The following is a 17572-nucleotide window of genomic DNA, read 5'->3' on the forward strand; positions in this document are numbered from 1 at the left end:
GGGTATCAAGGGATATGGAGCAAAAGCAGGAAAATGGAGTTAAGGTACAGATCAGTCATGGCGGAACAGGCTCGAGAGGCAGAAATGCCTACTCCTATTCCGATGACCTCCTCCCTCTAATATTTACTACTTATTCTAATACTTTCACCTTTGCCCCTCCTCCCCCCACAAAAAAATGTAATTCAGGGGTCCTTTTAAAGGAAGCTCGGGCATGTTAATTGAGGTTGATGGCATGTTATGTACTTAAGGTATTAAACTTTGCACTCTCAATTCTGCAAGCTCAACACACTAAAGGCACTGCTGGTAGGAACCAATTCATTACCTGTGTTTAAAACCACACTGCTGGATTAAAATGTCTCTCTGCATGTCGGCGACAGGCCCTATTTGCATTGGGAGAGGGGTGGTGGGGGATGTGAAAAAGGGCTTTACTTGGGCTGAGCATGCTTTGAGCTTGATAAAACCCATGTCGAAATGGCTCACAAAGTGCTCTTAAAGCAAGTCTGTCAGCCGGAGGGCATAATTACTGTATGTGATAACTGTCAAGTCAACTGAAAGGCACAAAGAGTTTCTGTCTGGCAAGTGAATGCATAAAAAAGCAATACTTGCATAACTGTGTGTAACTTGACAAGTGGAAGAAGAAATGAACAGCATAATAACAGATGTATCACTTCGCCTCATTCTCCGTACAGGCTTGATTTTAGCCTAATTTAGTCTCTAAATTTAAACCACTAGTGCAGGCGGTGGTATTTTAGTACAGTATAGTGGTGACACTTACTCTTCTCCTTTGACTGTTATTAGCAGTGGATGTACCTTGCTGTTAGTTGAATGATTTCCCACTATGGTTAGCGCAGTTTCGCAGTCTTCCACAAGACGACATCAACATAATCTAATTCTGATACACTAGACGGGCAGGTTAACTGCCATCTCGATGAACCAGATAACAGGGAACACGTACTTGAATGGGCTTTACCAGCAGACCTGGTAGGCTGCAGCTCTCCGGGACACCATTAACAGCTCGTAGCCTTTGACCTCCCCTTGCCCCTCCCCATTTAATGCCAGAACTCTGGGCCTGGCATACATTCAACTCTGGTCAAGGTAGAATTGTGGTGTCAAGTGTACACCCGTGCTCACATGGAACTCATACCAGCGGAGTGGGGCAAAATGACTCCATTGTTTTATATTATTTGTGGGAAACGTTGGCAAGCCTCTTGCCCTGAGAAGATGGTGGAGTCAATAGCACTTCAGGGAGTATCAATAATCAACCATGTTGGTTGTGGGACTGGAGTCATTTGCAGGCCAGACCAGGTAGGAGCAGTATGAATAACATTGATGAATCAATTGGCTTCTTATGGTCGTTTTTCTGATGCCAGTCAACAAATTACCAGATTTATTCAATTCAATTTCACAACTTGCCATGGTGGGACTTGAACTCATGACCTCTGGGTCGTCAGCCCAGTACCAGAACCACTACACTACTGTATCTAATTTGTCCAGTATTGCATTCAATATTTGCCTGTGGTTATAACCGCAATCGGCTCTCAGCTCGATTGGCCTATCTCCATGTTGTAACTTCCCTCCTCCATCTGAACACACAACCTCGATAGCAGTGGGAATACAAGTAGAAATCGCACTAATTAACCACTCTCCTTCATCATCGCAATACGCACAAGCATCAACTTACAAGTGAACACAGCAGAGCACTGCAACTGTGTGTCACAGCACAGTTAAGGCGGTAAGTGACCTGATCCCATTTTCATGCTGCTACTGTCCGGTTTATACCATGTGCAAACATTTACAATTATCCCCAGCGTGTGCACAATGTATGTAATATATACACATCATATATTCACAATGTATGTAATATATACACATCATATATTCACAATGTATGTAATATATACACATCATATATTCACAATGTATGTAATATATACACATCATATATTCACAATGTATGTAATATATATAAATCATATATACACAATACATGTAATATGTACACATCATATGTTCACAATGTATGTAATATATATACACATCATATATACACAATACATGTAATATGTACACATCATATATTCACAATGTATGTAATATATATATACACATCATATATACACAATACATGTAATATGTACACATCATATATTCACAATGTATGTAATATATATATACACATCACATATACACAATACATGTAATATGTACACATAATATATTCACAATGTATACATACCATATATACACAATACATGCAATATATATATACATCATATATACACATTGTGTATAATATATACACATTGTATATATGCAATGTATATAATATACACCCGTCGTATATATACGTTGTTTGTAATGTATACACATCATACACAATGTATATAATATATACACATCATATATACACAATATATGTAACAGATACACATAGTACATGGGGGGGCGTGCCTGTCTACCATCCTATTTCCACCCAATAATGACGTATCTGGTATTGGCAAACTTAGTTGGGCACCATCCCATTACGCCCCACTGAGTGGCATTGAGCACTGCGGCTCCGACCCATTACTAACCAGTTCAATTGGCTTCCTTGCAGAGTACGATGATATAGTTGTTGGCAAAACAAAACAGCAGTTAAGCCATCCTTTCCCATCAGATCATACGATGCCGTGAATTAATTGACAAAACACCAAAAGGTGGCAGACAAAGCTTGCCAATGGAAAGTCTGTTGCAGCACAGTTAACATTTCCTACTGCACCCATGGGTAGAGATATGAAAATGCTGCCTCCATACACATGGCACTCACCTCTGCACGCCATAGCCTTTTCCGGCTCGTACCCTGCCTTGCAGGTACAGCTCCCAATGGGCACCATCCACTCTCCGTCACCATTACAGTACAGTTTGATGGGCACGTCGACCTCCTCAGCGTTCTGCACACAGGTGCCCAAGGCGATCACCAGCGAGGTGCTCTCCGTGCCAGTCATGGTCTCTGCGAAGGTGGCATAGTTCTGAATGACGCTGGGGCACTTTTTGAAAAAGACACGGACTGAGAGCAGGGACATGCAAGCCCCATAGTCTTGAAAGGCCAGATAAAACCCATTCTTGCTCAGGGGCCCAAAGCTGCGGATCTCGGTGTTGACCTTCATCAACCTCCCGCCAAAGTCCACCTGGGAGAAGCTTTCATCCGCGGCAATGGTGTCCACCTTGAGGTACGGCATCTCGGTCCACAGCGCCGCGCCTTGGATGGTCAGCCCAGAGTCTGTTTCGTAGTAATACAAATTGAACGTTTCTTTGCAGGAGCCTGGGACGTTGGGTATGCTGCTACAGTCACGCACTGTGAACCTCATCTCCACGTAAATGCGCTGGGCGCCCCTGCGGTTGATGAAGGTGGTCCACAACCAGTTGTTCTGGTTGGACTCGAAGACGTTGCACACTTGGTAGGTTCGGATGGTGTTCAGATTCTCATCATAGCCGCTCACCTCTTCCCACTGCAAGGGAACAAAAAAAGACAAGAGCACAGGTTGTTAGTCAGTACCACTATGGTCAGGACTGAGGCTTCCTCACATCTACACACCTGGTACAAAACACTGTACCGACAACTGAGACACGCACTGGAGGAGGCCCACCATCAGGATCCCTTATAAAGAGTCTCACCCTTTGATACAGGGATTACTAACATCAGGACCCCTTTAAAACAGAGATTTTCCACATCTGGAACCATTTAAAGCAGAGATTTGTCCCACCAGGACCCCTTTTAATGGGGAGAGCTGTGATCAGATCCTTCTTTAAAGAATTATTCTTACTATCATGTTCCTTTTTAAAAGCGGAAATGAGCAGGTTTATTATCCATTTAGAACTTAACCCTTTCCTGCCATCTCCGATTTTAACCTGCGGGGTTCTGCGGGAAGGTGAGGCTCGCCCAAAGCAGAGCTTTCCTCTTGGGCCTCAGTTAAAATGCCATCGGGGTCCTGTTACATCAGGAGGACCCCAATGGCATTTTAACTGAGGCCCAAGAGGAAAGATGGCAGCTGAAGCAGGTCAGCAGCTGATGGGGAGGACCAAGACTACAAGTGAGTCAAAAAATCTCCTCTGTGGGGCCAGGAAGAGCAGGGGTGTTCCTCCGATCCTCACAAGGGAAGTCGAGGCCTCCTCTGTCCCAGATTTCCCCCTTCCCTCCAGCTAGACTTTCCCGAAACCCCCTCCCGGACACTTAGCACGGAGCCAGCGGGTGGCCAAGGGCCACTCGATCTTCCCCGGCCGGCATCTGCCCTGTGCTTTCTTCACACCCGTTCCAGGAGGGAAGTGCAGCAGCGGCTTTTAACTGAAACTTGGGAGTTAAAGTACCGAGATACTCAGGCCTGAAACATAAGCCAGCCACTCCCCCCACCCACACCAGGTTAAAATCAACCCCAACCCCAAATGCAAGCAGTGTGATTAACATCCTGATTTCTCTAGTGCATGGAGTTCCCAACTCTGGTTGGATTGATTCCTGGAGATTTCATCACATGACCTCCCAGCCGGTCAAACAGACCTTTTTCCCCCGTCTCCAATATTTTTGCAACTAATAAATTTATGTGTTCAAAGTAATTGTATAAAAAAACTCAGCTTTTTTTTAATTCGCCCTGTGATTTTTCTCCCGAGTTGCTCGCAACAATGTCCAGGAGATTAATTTTTAATTCCTAGAGACTCAAGGGCAACCCTGGAGGGTTGGCATCCCTTCCTGTTGCAGTTCTGCTGATGCGCGTCAATATTTTTTCAGGTGTGGATGCCAATGATACTGGGGAATTGTGTTGGGGGAATCACTCAAGTCCAATAATGGGGCTTAAACCCATGACCTTCTGGTTCAAAGGCAAGAGTGCTACCAACTGAGCCAAGCTGACACTGTCTTGCGTGCCGATGGCTGTTAGCTAACATCGGTCTTTTTTTTTACTGAATTGAGCTTCTTCACACATCTACCTCCCATTCTCGGTCGCACCCAGCCCACATGCGAGTCTATTCCATTCCAAAGTCTTTTGCTCTACTCCTAGTCGGCCATTGTTCATTGGCAATTCTGGGTTCAGTGCTCTTTGTCTCACTCTCCACCAAAAGAGAGAATACGGAACCAATAACAGGGGCTGGAGAAATTAAAGGGAGCGGTGGATTTAGTAGGCTTTTCACTCATGGGATTATTCTGCCTTCTAAAAGAACTCTCTTAGTTTCCCTCAAAGGATGAAAGGAAGCAGGGCCCAATCCCAATATCAGCAACTTACGAAAGTGTATGGGGGAAGGAGGACTGGGAACAGAATAGAGGGGGGACTGAGGAACAGAATAGAGGGTGGACTGGGGAACAGAATAGGGGGGGGGACTGGGGAACAGAATAGTGAGGGGGACTGGGGAACAGAATAGAGGGTGGACTGGGGAACAGAATAGAGGGGGGACTGGGGAACAGAATAGAGGGGGGACTGGGGAACAGAATAGAGGGTGGACTGAGGAACAGAATAGGGGGGGGGAATGGAGAACAGAATAGAGGGGGGACTGAGGAACAGAATAGAGGGGGGGACTGAGGAACAGAATAGAGGGGGGACTGGGGAACAGAATAGAGGGGGGACTGGGGAACAGAATAGAGGGTAGACTGGGAAACAGAATAGAGGGGGGACTGAGGAACAGAATAGAGGGGGGACTGGGGAACAGAATAGAGGTGGGACTGGGGAACAGAATAGAGGTGGGACTGGGGAACAGAATAGAGGGGGGACTGGGGAACAGAATAGAGGTGGGACTGGGGAACAGAATAGAGGGGGGACTGGGGAACAGAATAGAGGTGGGACTGGGGAACAGAATAGAGGGGGGACTGGGGAACAGAATAGAGGGGGGACTGAGGAACAGAATAGAGGGGGGACTGGGGAACAGAATAGAGGTGGGACTGGGGAACAGAATAGAGGGGGGACTGGGGAACAGAATAGAGGGTGGACTGGGGAACAGAATAGAGGGGGGACTGAGGAACAGAATAGACGGGGGGACTGGGGAACAGAATAGAGGGGGGACTGGGGAACAGAATAGAGGGGGGACTGGGGAACAGAACAGAGGGGGGACTGGGGAACAGAATAGAGGGGGGACTGGGGAACAGAATAGAGGGGGGACTGGGGAACAGAATAGAGGGGGGACTGGGGAACAGAATAGAGGGGGGACTGAGGAACAGAATAGAGGGGGGACTGGGGAACAGAATAGAGGGGGGAATGGGGAACAGAATAGAGGGGGGACTGGGGAACAGAATAGAGGGGGGACTGGGGAACAGAATAGAGGGGGGACTGGGGAACAGAATAGAGGGGGGACTGAGGAACAGAATAGAGGGGGGATTGGGGTACAGAATAGAGGGGGGATTGGGGTACAGAATAGAGGGGGGACTGGGGAACAGAATAGAGGGGGGACTGGGGAACAGAATAGAGGGGGGACTGAGGAACAGAATAGAGGGGGGACGGAGGAACAGAATAGAGGGGGGACTGGGGAACAGAATAGAGGGGGGACTGGGGAACAGAAAAGGGGGGGGACAGGGGAACAGAATAGAGGGGGGACTGAGGAACAGAATAGAGGGGGGGACTGGGGAACAGAATAGAGGGTGGACTGGGGAACAGAATAGAGGGGGGACTGGGGAACAGAATAGAGGGGGGACTGGGGAACAGAAAAGAGGGGGGACTGGGGAACAGAATAGAGGGGGGACTGAGGAACAGAATAGAGGGGGGACTGGGGAACAGAATAGAGGGTGGACTGGGGAACAGAATAGAGGGGGGACTGGGGAACAGAATAGAGGGGGGACTGAGGAACAGAATAGAGGGGGGGCTGGGGAACAGAAAAGAGGGGGGACTGGGGAACAGAATAGAGGGGGGACTGAGGAACAGAATAGAGGGGGGACTGGGGAACAGAAAAGAGGGGGGACTGGGGAACAGAAAAGAGGGGGGACTGGGGAACAGAATAGAGGGGGGACTGGGGAACAGAATAGAGGGGGGACTGGGGAACAGAATAGAGGGGGGACTGAGGAACAGAATAGAGTGGGGACTGGGGAACAGAATAGAGGGGGGACTGGGGAACAGAATAGAGGGGGGAGTGAGGAACAGAATAGAGGGGGGACTGGGGAACAGAATAGAGGGGGGAATGGGGAACAGAATAGAGGGGGGACTGGGGAACAGAATAGAGGGGGGACTGAGGAACAGAATAGAGGGGGGACTGAGGAACAGAATAGAGGGGGGACTGGGGAACAGAATAGAGGGTGGACTGGGGAACAGAATAGAGGGGGGACTGGGGAACAGAATAGAGGGGGGACTGGGGAACAGAATAGAGGGGGGACTGGGGAACAGAATAGAGGGGGGAGTGAGGAACAGAATAGAGGGGGGACTGGGGAACAGAATAGAGGGGGGAATGGGGAACAGAATAGAGGGGGGACTGGGGAACAGAATAGAGGGGGGACTGGGGAACAGAAAAGAGGGGGGACTGGGGAACAGAATAGAGGGGGGACTGAGGAACAGAATAGAGGGGGGACTGAGGAACAGAATAGAGGGGGGACTGGGGAACAGAATAGAGGGTGGACTGGGGAACAGAATAGAGGGGGGACTGGGGAACAGAATAGAGGGGGGACTGGGGAACAGAATAGAGGGGGGACTGGGGAACAGAATAGAGGGGGGACTGAGGAACAGAATAGAGTGGGGACTGGGGAACAGAATAGAGGGGGGACTGGGGAACGGTACAGAGGGGGGACTGGGGAACAGAATAGAGGGGGGACTGAGGAACAGAATAGAGGGGGGACTGGGGAACAGAATAGAGGGTGGACTGGGGAACAGAATAGAGGGGGGACTGGGGAACAGAATAGAGGGGGGACTGGGGAACAGAATAGAGGGGGGACTGAGGAACAGAATAGAGGGGGGACTGGGGAACAGAATAGAGGGGGGGACTGGGGAAAAGAATAGAGGGTGGACTGGGGAACAGAATAGAGGGGGGACTGAGGAACAGAATAGAGGGGGGACTGGGGAACAGAAAAGAGGGGGGACTGGGGAACAGAATAGGGGGGGGACTGGGGAACAGAATAGAGGGGGGACTGAGGAACAGAATAGAGGGGGGGACTGGGGAACAGAATAGAGGGTGGACTGGGGAACAGAATAGAGGGGGGACTGGGGAACAGAATAGAGGGGGGACTGAGGAACAGAATAGAGGGGGGACTGAGGAACAGAATAGAGGGGGGACTGGGGAACAGAATAGTGGGTGGACTGGGGAACAGAATAGAGGGGGGACTGGGGAACAGAATAGAGGGGGGACTGGGGAACAGAATAGAGGGGGGACTGGGGAACAGAATAGAGGGGGGACTGGGGAACAGAATAGAGGGTGGGACTGGGGAACAGAAAAGAGGGGGGGACTGGGGAACAGAAAAGAGGGGGGGACTGGGGAACAGAAAAGAGGGGGGGACTGGGGAACAGAAAAGAGGGGGGACTGAGGAACAGAATAGAGGGGGGACGGAGGAACAGAATAGAGGGGGGACTGGGGAACAGAATAGAGGGGGGACGGAGGAACAGAATAGAGGGGGGGACTGGGGAACAGAATAGAGGGGGGTCTGGGGAACAGAAAAGAGGGGGGACTGGGGATCAGAATAGAGGGGGGACTGAGGAAGAGAATAGAGGGGGGACTGAGGAACAGAATAGAGGGGGGACTGAGGAACAGAAAAGAGGGGGGACTGGGGAACAGAATAGAGGGGAGACTGAGGAACAGAATAGAGGGGGGACTGGGGAACAGAAAACAGGGGGGACTGGGGAACAGAATAGAGGGGGGACTGGGGAACAGAATAGAGGGGGGACTGAGAAACAGAATAGAGGGGGGGACTGGGGAACAAAAAGAGGGGGGACTGGGGAACAGAATAGAGGGGGGACTGGGGAACAGAATAGAGGGGGGACTGAGGAACAAAAAGAGGGGGGACTGGGGAACAGAATAGAGGGGGGACTGGGGAACAGAAAAGAGGGGGGACTGGGGAACAGAATAGAGGGGGGACTGGGGAACAGAATAGAGGGGGGACTGCTGAACAGAATAGAGGGGGGACTGAGGAACAGAATAGAGGGGGGACTGAGGAACAGAATAGAGGGGGGACTGAGGAAGAGAATAGAGGGGGGACTGAGGAACAGAATAGAGGGGGGACTGAGGAACAGAAAAGAGGGGGGACTGGGGAACAGAATAGAGGGGGGACTGAGGAACAGAATAGAGGGGGGACTGGGGAACAGAAAACAGGGGGGACTGGGGAACAGAATAGAGGGGGGACTGGGGAACAGAATAGAGGGGGGACTGAGAAACAGAATAGAGGGGGGACTGGGGAACAGAATAGAGGGGGGACTGGGGAACAGAAAAGAGGGGGGACTGGGGAACAGAATAGAGGGGGGACTGGGGAACAGAATAGAGGGGGGACTGAGGAACAAAAAGAGGGGGGAGTGGGGAACAGAATAGAGGGGGGACTGGGGAACAGAAAAGAGGGGGGACTGGGGAACAGAATAGAGGGGGGACTGGGGAACAGAATAGAGGGGGGGACTGGGGAACAGAATAGAGGGTGGACTGAGGAACAGAATAGGGGGGGGACTGGGGAACAGAATAGAGGGGGGACTGGGGAACAGAATAGAGGGTGGACTGAGGAAAAGAATAGGGGGGGGGGACTGGGGAACAGAATAGAGGGGGGACTGAGGAACAGAATAGAGGGGGGGACTGAGGAACAGAATAGAGGGGGGACTGGGGAACAGAATAGAGGGTAGACTGGGGAACAGAATAGAGGGGGGGACTGGGGAACAGAATAGAGGGGGGACTGGGGAACAGAATAGAGGGTAGACTGGGGAACAGAATAGAGGGGGGGACTGGGGAACAGAATAGAGGGGGGACTGGGGAACAGAATAGAGGGGGGACTGGGGAACAGAATAGAGGGTGGACTGCGGAACAGAATAGAGGGGGGGACTGAGGAACAGAATAGAGGGGGGGACTGGGGAACAGAATAGAGGGGGGTCTGGGGAACAGAACAGAGGGGGGACTGGGGAACAGAATAGAGGGGGGACTGAGGAACAGAATAGAGGGGGGACTGAGGAGCAGAATAGAGGGAGGACAGGGGAACTGAATATAGGGGGGACTGGGGAACAGAATAGAGGGTGGACTGGGTAACAGAATAGAGGGGGGACTGAGGAACAGAATAGAGGGGGGACAGGGGAACAGAAAAGAGGGGGGACTGGGGAACAGAATAGGGGGGGGACTGGGGAACAGAATAGAGGGGGGACTGAGGAACAGAATAGAGGGGGGACTGGGGAACAGAAAAGAGGGGGGACTGGGGAACAGAATAGAGGGGGGACTGGGGAACAGAATAGAGGGGGGGACTGGGGAACAGAATAGAGGGTGGACTGAGGAACAGAATAGGGGGGGGACTGGGGAACAGAATAGAGGGGGGACTGAGGAACAGAATAGAGGGGGGGACTGAGGAACAGAATAGAGGGGGGACTGGGGAACAGAATAGAGGGGGGACTGGGGAACAGAATAGAGGGTGGACTGGGGAACAGAATCGAGGGGGGACTGGGGAACAGAATAGTGGGGGGACTGAGGAACAGGATAGAGGGGGGACTGGGGAACAGAATAGAGGGGGGACTGGGGAACAGAATAGAGGGTGGACTGAGGAACAGAATAGGGGGGGGGGACTGGGGAAAAGAATAGAGGGGGGACTGAGGAACAGAATAGGGGGGGGGACTGAGGAACAGAATAGAGGGGGGACTGGGGAACAGAATAGAGGGGGGACTGGGGAACAGAATAGAGGGTAGACTGGGGAACAGAATAGAGGGGGGGACTGAGGAACAGAATAGAGGGGGGGATTGGGGAACAGAATAGAGGGGGGACTGGGGAACAGAATAGAGGGGGGACTGGGGAACAGAACAGAGGGGGGACTGGGGAACAGAATAGAGGGGGGACTGAGGAACAGAATAGAGGGGGGACTGAGGAGCAGAATAGAGGGGGGACAGGGGAACAGAAAAGAGGGGGGACTGGGGAACAGAATAGGGGGGGGACTGGGGAACAGAATAGAGGGGGGACTGAGGAACAGAATAGAGGGGGGGACTGGGGAACAGAATAGAGGGGGGACAGGGGAACAGAAAAGAGGGGGGACTGGGGAACAGAATAGGGGGGGGACTGGGGAACAGAATAGAGGGGGGACTGAGGAACAGAATAGAGGGGGGGACTGGGGAACAGAATAGAGGGGGGACTGGGGAACAGAAAAGAGGGGGGACTGGGGAACAGAATAGAGGGGGGACTGAGGAACAGAATAGAGGGGGGACTGGGGAACAGAATAGAGGGGGGACTGGGGAACAGAAAAGAGGGGGGACTGGGGAACAGAATAGAGGGGGGACTGAGGAACAGAATAGAGGGGGGACTGGGGAACAGAAGAGAGGGGGGACTGGGGAACAGAATGGAGGGGGGACTGGGGAACAGAATAGAGGGGGGACTGAGGAACAGAATAGAGGGGGGACTGAGGAACAGAATAGAGGGGGGACTGGGGAACAGAATAGAGGGTGGACTGGGGAACAGAATAGAGGGGGGACTGGGGAACAGAATAGAGGGGGGACTGGGGAACAGAATATAGGGGGGACTGGGGAACAGAATAGAGGGGGGACTGAGGAACAGAATAGAGGGGGGACTGGGGAACAGAATAGAGGGGGGACTGGGGAACAGAATAGAGGGGGGACTGGGGAACAGAATAGAGGGGGGACTGGGGAACAGAAAAGAGGGGGGACTGAGGAACAGAATAGAGGGGGGACTGGGGAACAGAATAGAGGGTGGACTGGGGAACAGAATAGAGGGGGAACTGGGGAACAGAATAGAGGGGGGACTGGGGAACAGAATAGAGGGTGGACTGGGGAACAGAATAGAGGGGGGACTGAGGAACAGAATAGAGGGGGGACTGGGGAACAGAATAGAGGGGGGACTGGGGAACAGAATAGAGGGGGGACTGGGGTACAGAATAGATGGGGGACTGAGGAACAGAATAGAGGGGGGACTGTGGAACAGAATAGAGGGGGGGACTGAGGAACAGAATAGAGGGGGGACTGGGGAACAGAATAGAGGGGGGACTGGGGAACAGAATAGAGGGTGGACTGGGGAACAGAATAGAGGGGGGACTGAGGAACAGAATAGAGGGGGGACTGGGGAACAGAATAGAGGGTAGACTGGGGAACAGAATAGAGGGGTGACTGAGGAACAGAATAGAGGGGGGACTGGGGAACAGAATAGAGTGGGGACTGGGGAACAGAATAGAGGGGGGACTGGGGAACAGAATAGAGGGGGGGACTGAGGAACAGAATAGAGGGGGGGACTGGGGAACAGAATAGAGGGGGGACTGGGGAACAGAACAGAGGGGGGACTGGGGAACAGAATAGAGGGGGGACTCAGGAACAGAATAGAGGGGGGACTGAGGAACAGAATAGAGGGGGGACTGGGGAACAGAATAGAGGGGGGGACTGGGGAACAGAATAGAGGGGGGACTGAGGAACAGAATAGAGGGGGGACTGGGGAACAGAACAGGGGGGGACTGGGGAACAGAATAGAGGGGGGACTGAGGAACAGAATAGAGGGGGGGACTGGGGAACAGAATAGAGGGTGGACTGGGGAACAGAATAGAGGGGGGACTGAGGAACAGAATAGAGGGGGGACTGGGGAACAGAAAAGAGGGGGGACTGGGGAACAGAATAGAGGGGCGACTGAGGAACAGAATAGAGGGGGGACTGAGGAACAGAATAGAGGGGGGACTGGGGAACAGAAGAGAGGGTGGACTGGGGAACAGAATAGAGGGTGGACTGGGGAACAGAATAGAGGGGGGACTGAGGAACAGAATAGAGGGGGGACTGGGGAACAGAACAGAGGGGGGACTGGGGAACAGAATAGAGGGGGGACTGGGGAAAAGAATTGAGGGGGGACTGGGGAACAGAAAAGAGGGGGGACTGGGGAACAGAATAGAGGGGGGACTGGGGAACAGAATAGAGGGGGGACTGGGGAACAGAATAGAGGGTTGACTGGGGAACAGAATAGAGGGGGGACTGAGGAACAGAATAGAGGGGGGACTGGGGAACAGAATACAGGGGGGACTGGGGAACAGAATAGAGGGGGGACTGGGGAACAGAATTGAGGGGGGACTGGGGAACAGAAAAGAGGGGGGACTGAGGAACAGAAAAGAGGGGGGACTGGGGAACAGAATAGAGGGGGGACTGGGGAACAGAAAAGAGGGGGGGACTTGGGAACAGAAAAGAGTGGGACTGGGGAACAGAATAGAGGGGGGACTGGGGAACAGAATAGAGGGGGGACGGAGGAACAGAATAGAGGGGGTACTGGGCAACAGAAAAGAGGGGGGACTGGGGATCAGAATAGAGGGGGGACGGAGGAACAGATTAGAGGGGGGACTGGGGAACAAAATAGAGGGGGGACTTGGGAACAAAATAGAGGGGGGACTGGGGAACAAAATAGAGGTGGGACTGGGGAACAAAATAGAGGGGGGACTGGGGAACAGAATAGAGGGGGGGACTGAGGAACAGAATAGAGGGGGGACTGGGGAACAGAATAGAGGGGGGACGGAGGAACAGAATAGAGGGGGGACGGAGGAACAGAATAGAGAAGGGACTGGGGAACAAAATAGAGGGGGGACTGAGGAACAGAATAGAGGGGGGACGGAGGAACAGAATAGAGGGGGGGACTGAGGAACAGAATAGAGGGTGGACGGAGGAACAGAATAGAGGGGGGACGGAGGAACAGAATAGAGGGGGGACTGAGGAACAGAATAGAGGGGGGACGGAGGAACAGATTAGAGGGGGGACTGGGGAACAGAATAGAGGGGGGACTGAGGAACAGAATAGAGGGGGGATTGAGGAACAGAATAGAGGGGGGGCTGAGGAACAGAATAGAGGGGGGACGGAGGAACAGAATAGAGGGGGGACTGGGGAACAGAATAGAGGTGGGGACTGAGGAACAGAATCGAGGGGGGACTGGGGAACAGAATAGAGGGGGGACTGGGGAACAGAAAAGAGGGGGGACTGGGGAACAGAATAAAGGGGGGACTGGGGAACAGAATAGAGGGGGGACTGAGGAACAGAATAGAGGGGGGACTGGGGAACAGAATAGAGGGGGGACTGGGTAACAGAATAGAGGGGGGACTGGGTAACAGAATAGAGGGGGGACTGGGGAACAGAATAGAGGGGGGACTGGGGAACAGAATAGAGGAGGGACTGAGGAACAGAATATAGGGGGTACTGGGGAACAGAATATAGGGGGGACTGGGGAACAGAATAGTGGGGGGGACTGGGGAACAGAATAGAGGGGGGACTGGGGAACAGAACAGAGGGGGGACTGGGGAACAGAACAGAGGGTGGACTGGGGAACAGAATAGAGGGGGGACGGAGTAACAGAATAGAGGGGGGACGGAGGAACAGAAAAGAGGGGGGACTGGGGAACAGAAAAGAGGGGGGACTGGGGAACAGAATAGAGGGTGGACTGGGGAACAGAATAGAGGGGGGACTGAGGAACAGAATAGAGGGGGGACTGAGAACAGAATAGAGGGGGGACTGAGGAACAGAATAGAGGGGGGACTGGGGAACAGAATAGAGGGTGGACTCAGGAACAGAATAGAGGGGGGACTGGCGAACAGAATAGAGGGGGGGACTGAGGATCAGGATAGAGGGGGGACTGGGGAACAGAATAGAGGGGGCACTGGGTAACAGAATAGAGGGGGGACTGTGGAACAGAATAGAGGGGGGACTGGGGAACAGAATAGAGGGGGGACTGGGGAACAGAATAGAGGGGGGACTGTGGAACAGAATAGAGGGGGGACTGGGGAACAGAATAGAGGGGGGTCTGAGGAACAGAATAGAGGGGGGACGGAGGAACAGAATAGAGCGGGGGACTGAGGAACAGAATAGAGGGGGGGACTGAGGAACAGAATAGAGGGGGGGACTGAGGAACAGAATAGAGGGTGGACGGAGGAACAGAATAGAGGGGGGACGGAGGAATAGAATAGAGGGGGGACTGAGGAACAGAATAGAGGGGGGACGGAGGAACAGATTAGAGGGGGGACTGGGGAACAGAATAGAGGGGGGACTGAGGAACAGAATAGAGGGGGGACTGAGGAACAGAATAGAGGGGGGGCTGAGGAACAGAATAGAGGGGGGACTGAGGAACAGAATAGAGGGGGGACGGAGGAACAGAATAGAGGGGGGACTGAGGAACAGAATAGAGGGGGGACTGAGGAACAGAATAGAGGGGGGATTGAGGAACAGAATAGAGGGGGGGCTGAGGAACAAAATAGAGGGGGGACGGAGGAACAGAATAGAGGGGGGACTGGGGAACAGAATAGAGGGGGGGACTGAGGAACAGAATCGAGGGGGGACTGGGGAACAGAATAGAGGGGGGACTGGGGAACAGAATAGAGGGTGGACTGAGGAAGAGAACAGAGGGGGGACTGAGGAACAGAATAGAGGGGGGGGACTGAGGAACAGAATAGAGGGGGGACTGAGGAACAGAATAGAGGGGGGACTGGGGAACAGAATAGAGGGGGGACTGGGTAACAGAATAGAGGGGGGACTGGGTAACAGAATAGAGGGGGGACTGGGTAACAGAATAGAGGGGGGACTGGGGAACAGAATAGAGGGGGGACTGGGGAACAGAATAGAGGGGGGACTGGGGAACAGAATAGAGGGGGGACTGAGGAACAGAATATAGGGGGGACTGGGGATCAGAATAGAGGGGGGACTGGGGAACAGAACAGAGGGGGGGACTGGGGAACAGAATAGAGGGTGGACTGGGGAACAGAATAGAGTGGGGACGGAGGAACAGAATAGAGGGGGGACGGAGGAACAGAAAAGAGGGGGGACTGGGGAACAGAAAAGAGGGGGGACTGGGGAACAGAATAGAGGGTTGACTGGGGAACAGAATAGAGGGGGGGACTGAGGAACAGAATAGAGGGGGGACTGAGAACAGAATCGAGGGGGGACTGAGGAACAGAATAGAGGGTGGACTCAGGAACAGAATAGAGGGGGGACTGGGGAACAGAATAGAGGGGGGGACTGAGGATCAGAATAGAGGGAGGACTGGGGAACAGAATAGAGGGGGGACTGGGGAACAGAATAGAGGGGGGACTGGGGAACAGAATAGAGGGGGGACTGGGTAACAGAATAGAGGGGGGACTGTGGAACAGAATAGAGGGGGGACTGGGGAACAGAATAGAGGGGGGACTGGGGAACAGAATAGAGGGGGGACTGGGGAACAGAATAGAGGGGGGACTGGGGAACAGAATATAGGGGGGACTGGGGAACAGAATAGTGGGGGGACTGGGGAACAGAATAGAGGGGGGACTGGGGAACAGAACAGAGGGGGGGACTGGGGAACAGAATAGAGGGTGGACTGGGGAACAGAATAGAGGGGGGACGGAGGAACAGAATAGAGGGGGGACGGAGGAACAGAAAAGAGGGGGGACTGAGGAACAGAAAAGAGGGGGGACTGGGGAACAGAAAAGAGGGGGGACTGGGGAACAGAATAGAGGGTGGACTGGGGAACAGAATAGAGGGGGGACTGAGGAACAGAATAGAGGGGGGACTGAGAACAGAATAGAGGGGGGACTGGGGAACAGAATAGAGGGTGGACTCAGGAACAGAATAGAGGGAGGACTGGGGAACAGAATAGAGGGGGGACTGAGAACAGAATAGAGGGGGGACTGAGGAACAGAATAGAGGGTGGACTCAGGAACAGAATAGAGGGAGGACTGGGGAACAGAATAGAGGGGGGGACTGAGGATCAGAATAGAGGGGGGACTGGGGATCAGAATAGAGGGGGGACTGAAGATCAGAATAGAGGGGGGACTGGGGAACAGAATAGAGGGGGGACTGAGGATCAGAATAGAGGGGGGACTGAGGATCAGAATAGAGGGGGGACTGGGGAACAGAATAGAGGGGGGACTGGGGATCAGAATAGAGGGGGGACTGAAGATCAGAATAGAGGGGGGACTGGGGAACAGAATAGAGGGGGGACTGAGGATCAGAATAGAGGGGGGACTGGGGATCAGAATAGAGGGGGGGCTGGGGATCAGAATAGAGGGGGGACTGGGGATCAGAATAGAGGGGGGACTGAGGATCAGAATAGAGGGGGTGCTGAGGATCAGAATAGAGGGGGGACTGGGGAACAGAATAGAGGGGGGACTGGGGAACAGAATAGAGGGGGGACTGGGGATCAGAATAGAGGGGGGACTGGGGATCAGAGGTACAGAGGGAAGATTTGTAGCAAATTCTTATTGCCACTTAAATGACCGATGGCTGCCAAGAGTGGACGTTGGTTGCCTCAATAGTTCATTGGTCCCACTGGCCAACATTGACTTATTGCCCAGAATGGGCTTGTTAGCGATACACGTGACAACAAGAAATGACTGAGTGCACTGGATACAGCAAAGGCTATAGGCCCCGACACATCCCGGCTGTCGTGCTGAAGACTTGTGCTCCAGAACCAGCTGCACCTCTCGCCAAGCTGTTCCAGTACAGCTACAACACTGGCATCTACCCAACAATGTGGAAAATTACCC

General features: G+C 52.8%; 1 protein-coding gene across 1 annotated transcript in view; it reads right to left on the minus strand.

Annotated features, from left to right (window-relative positions):
- The window catches only part of LOC137331693 (ephrin type-B receptor 1), a 514964-nt gene that overhangs the window by 296160 nt on the left and 201232 nt on the right, over positions 1–17572 (minus strand). Inside the window, exon 3 of the mRNA XM_067995660.1 lies at positions 2807–3488. Within this exon, the coding sequence (XP_067851761.1) occupies positions 2807–3488 (682 nt within the window). The remainder of the gene's footprint in view (positions 1–2806; positions 3489–17572) is intronic.

Source organism: Heptranchias perlo, chromosome 13 (assembly GCF_035084215.1).
Source record: "Heptranchias perlo isolate sHepPer1 chromosome 13, sHepPer1.hap1, whole genome shotgun sequence".
Classification (NCBI taxonomy): domain Eukaryota; kingdom Metazoa; phylum Chordata; class Chondrichthyes; order Hexanchiformes; family Hexanchidae; genus Heptranchias; species Heptranchias perlo.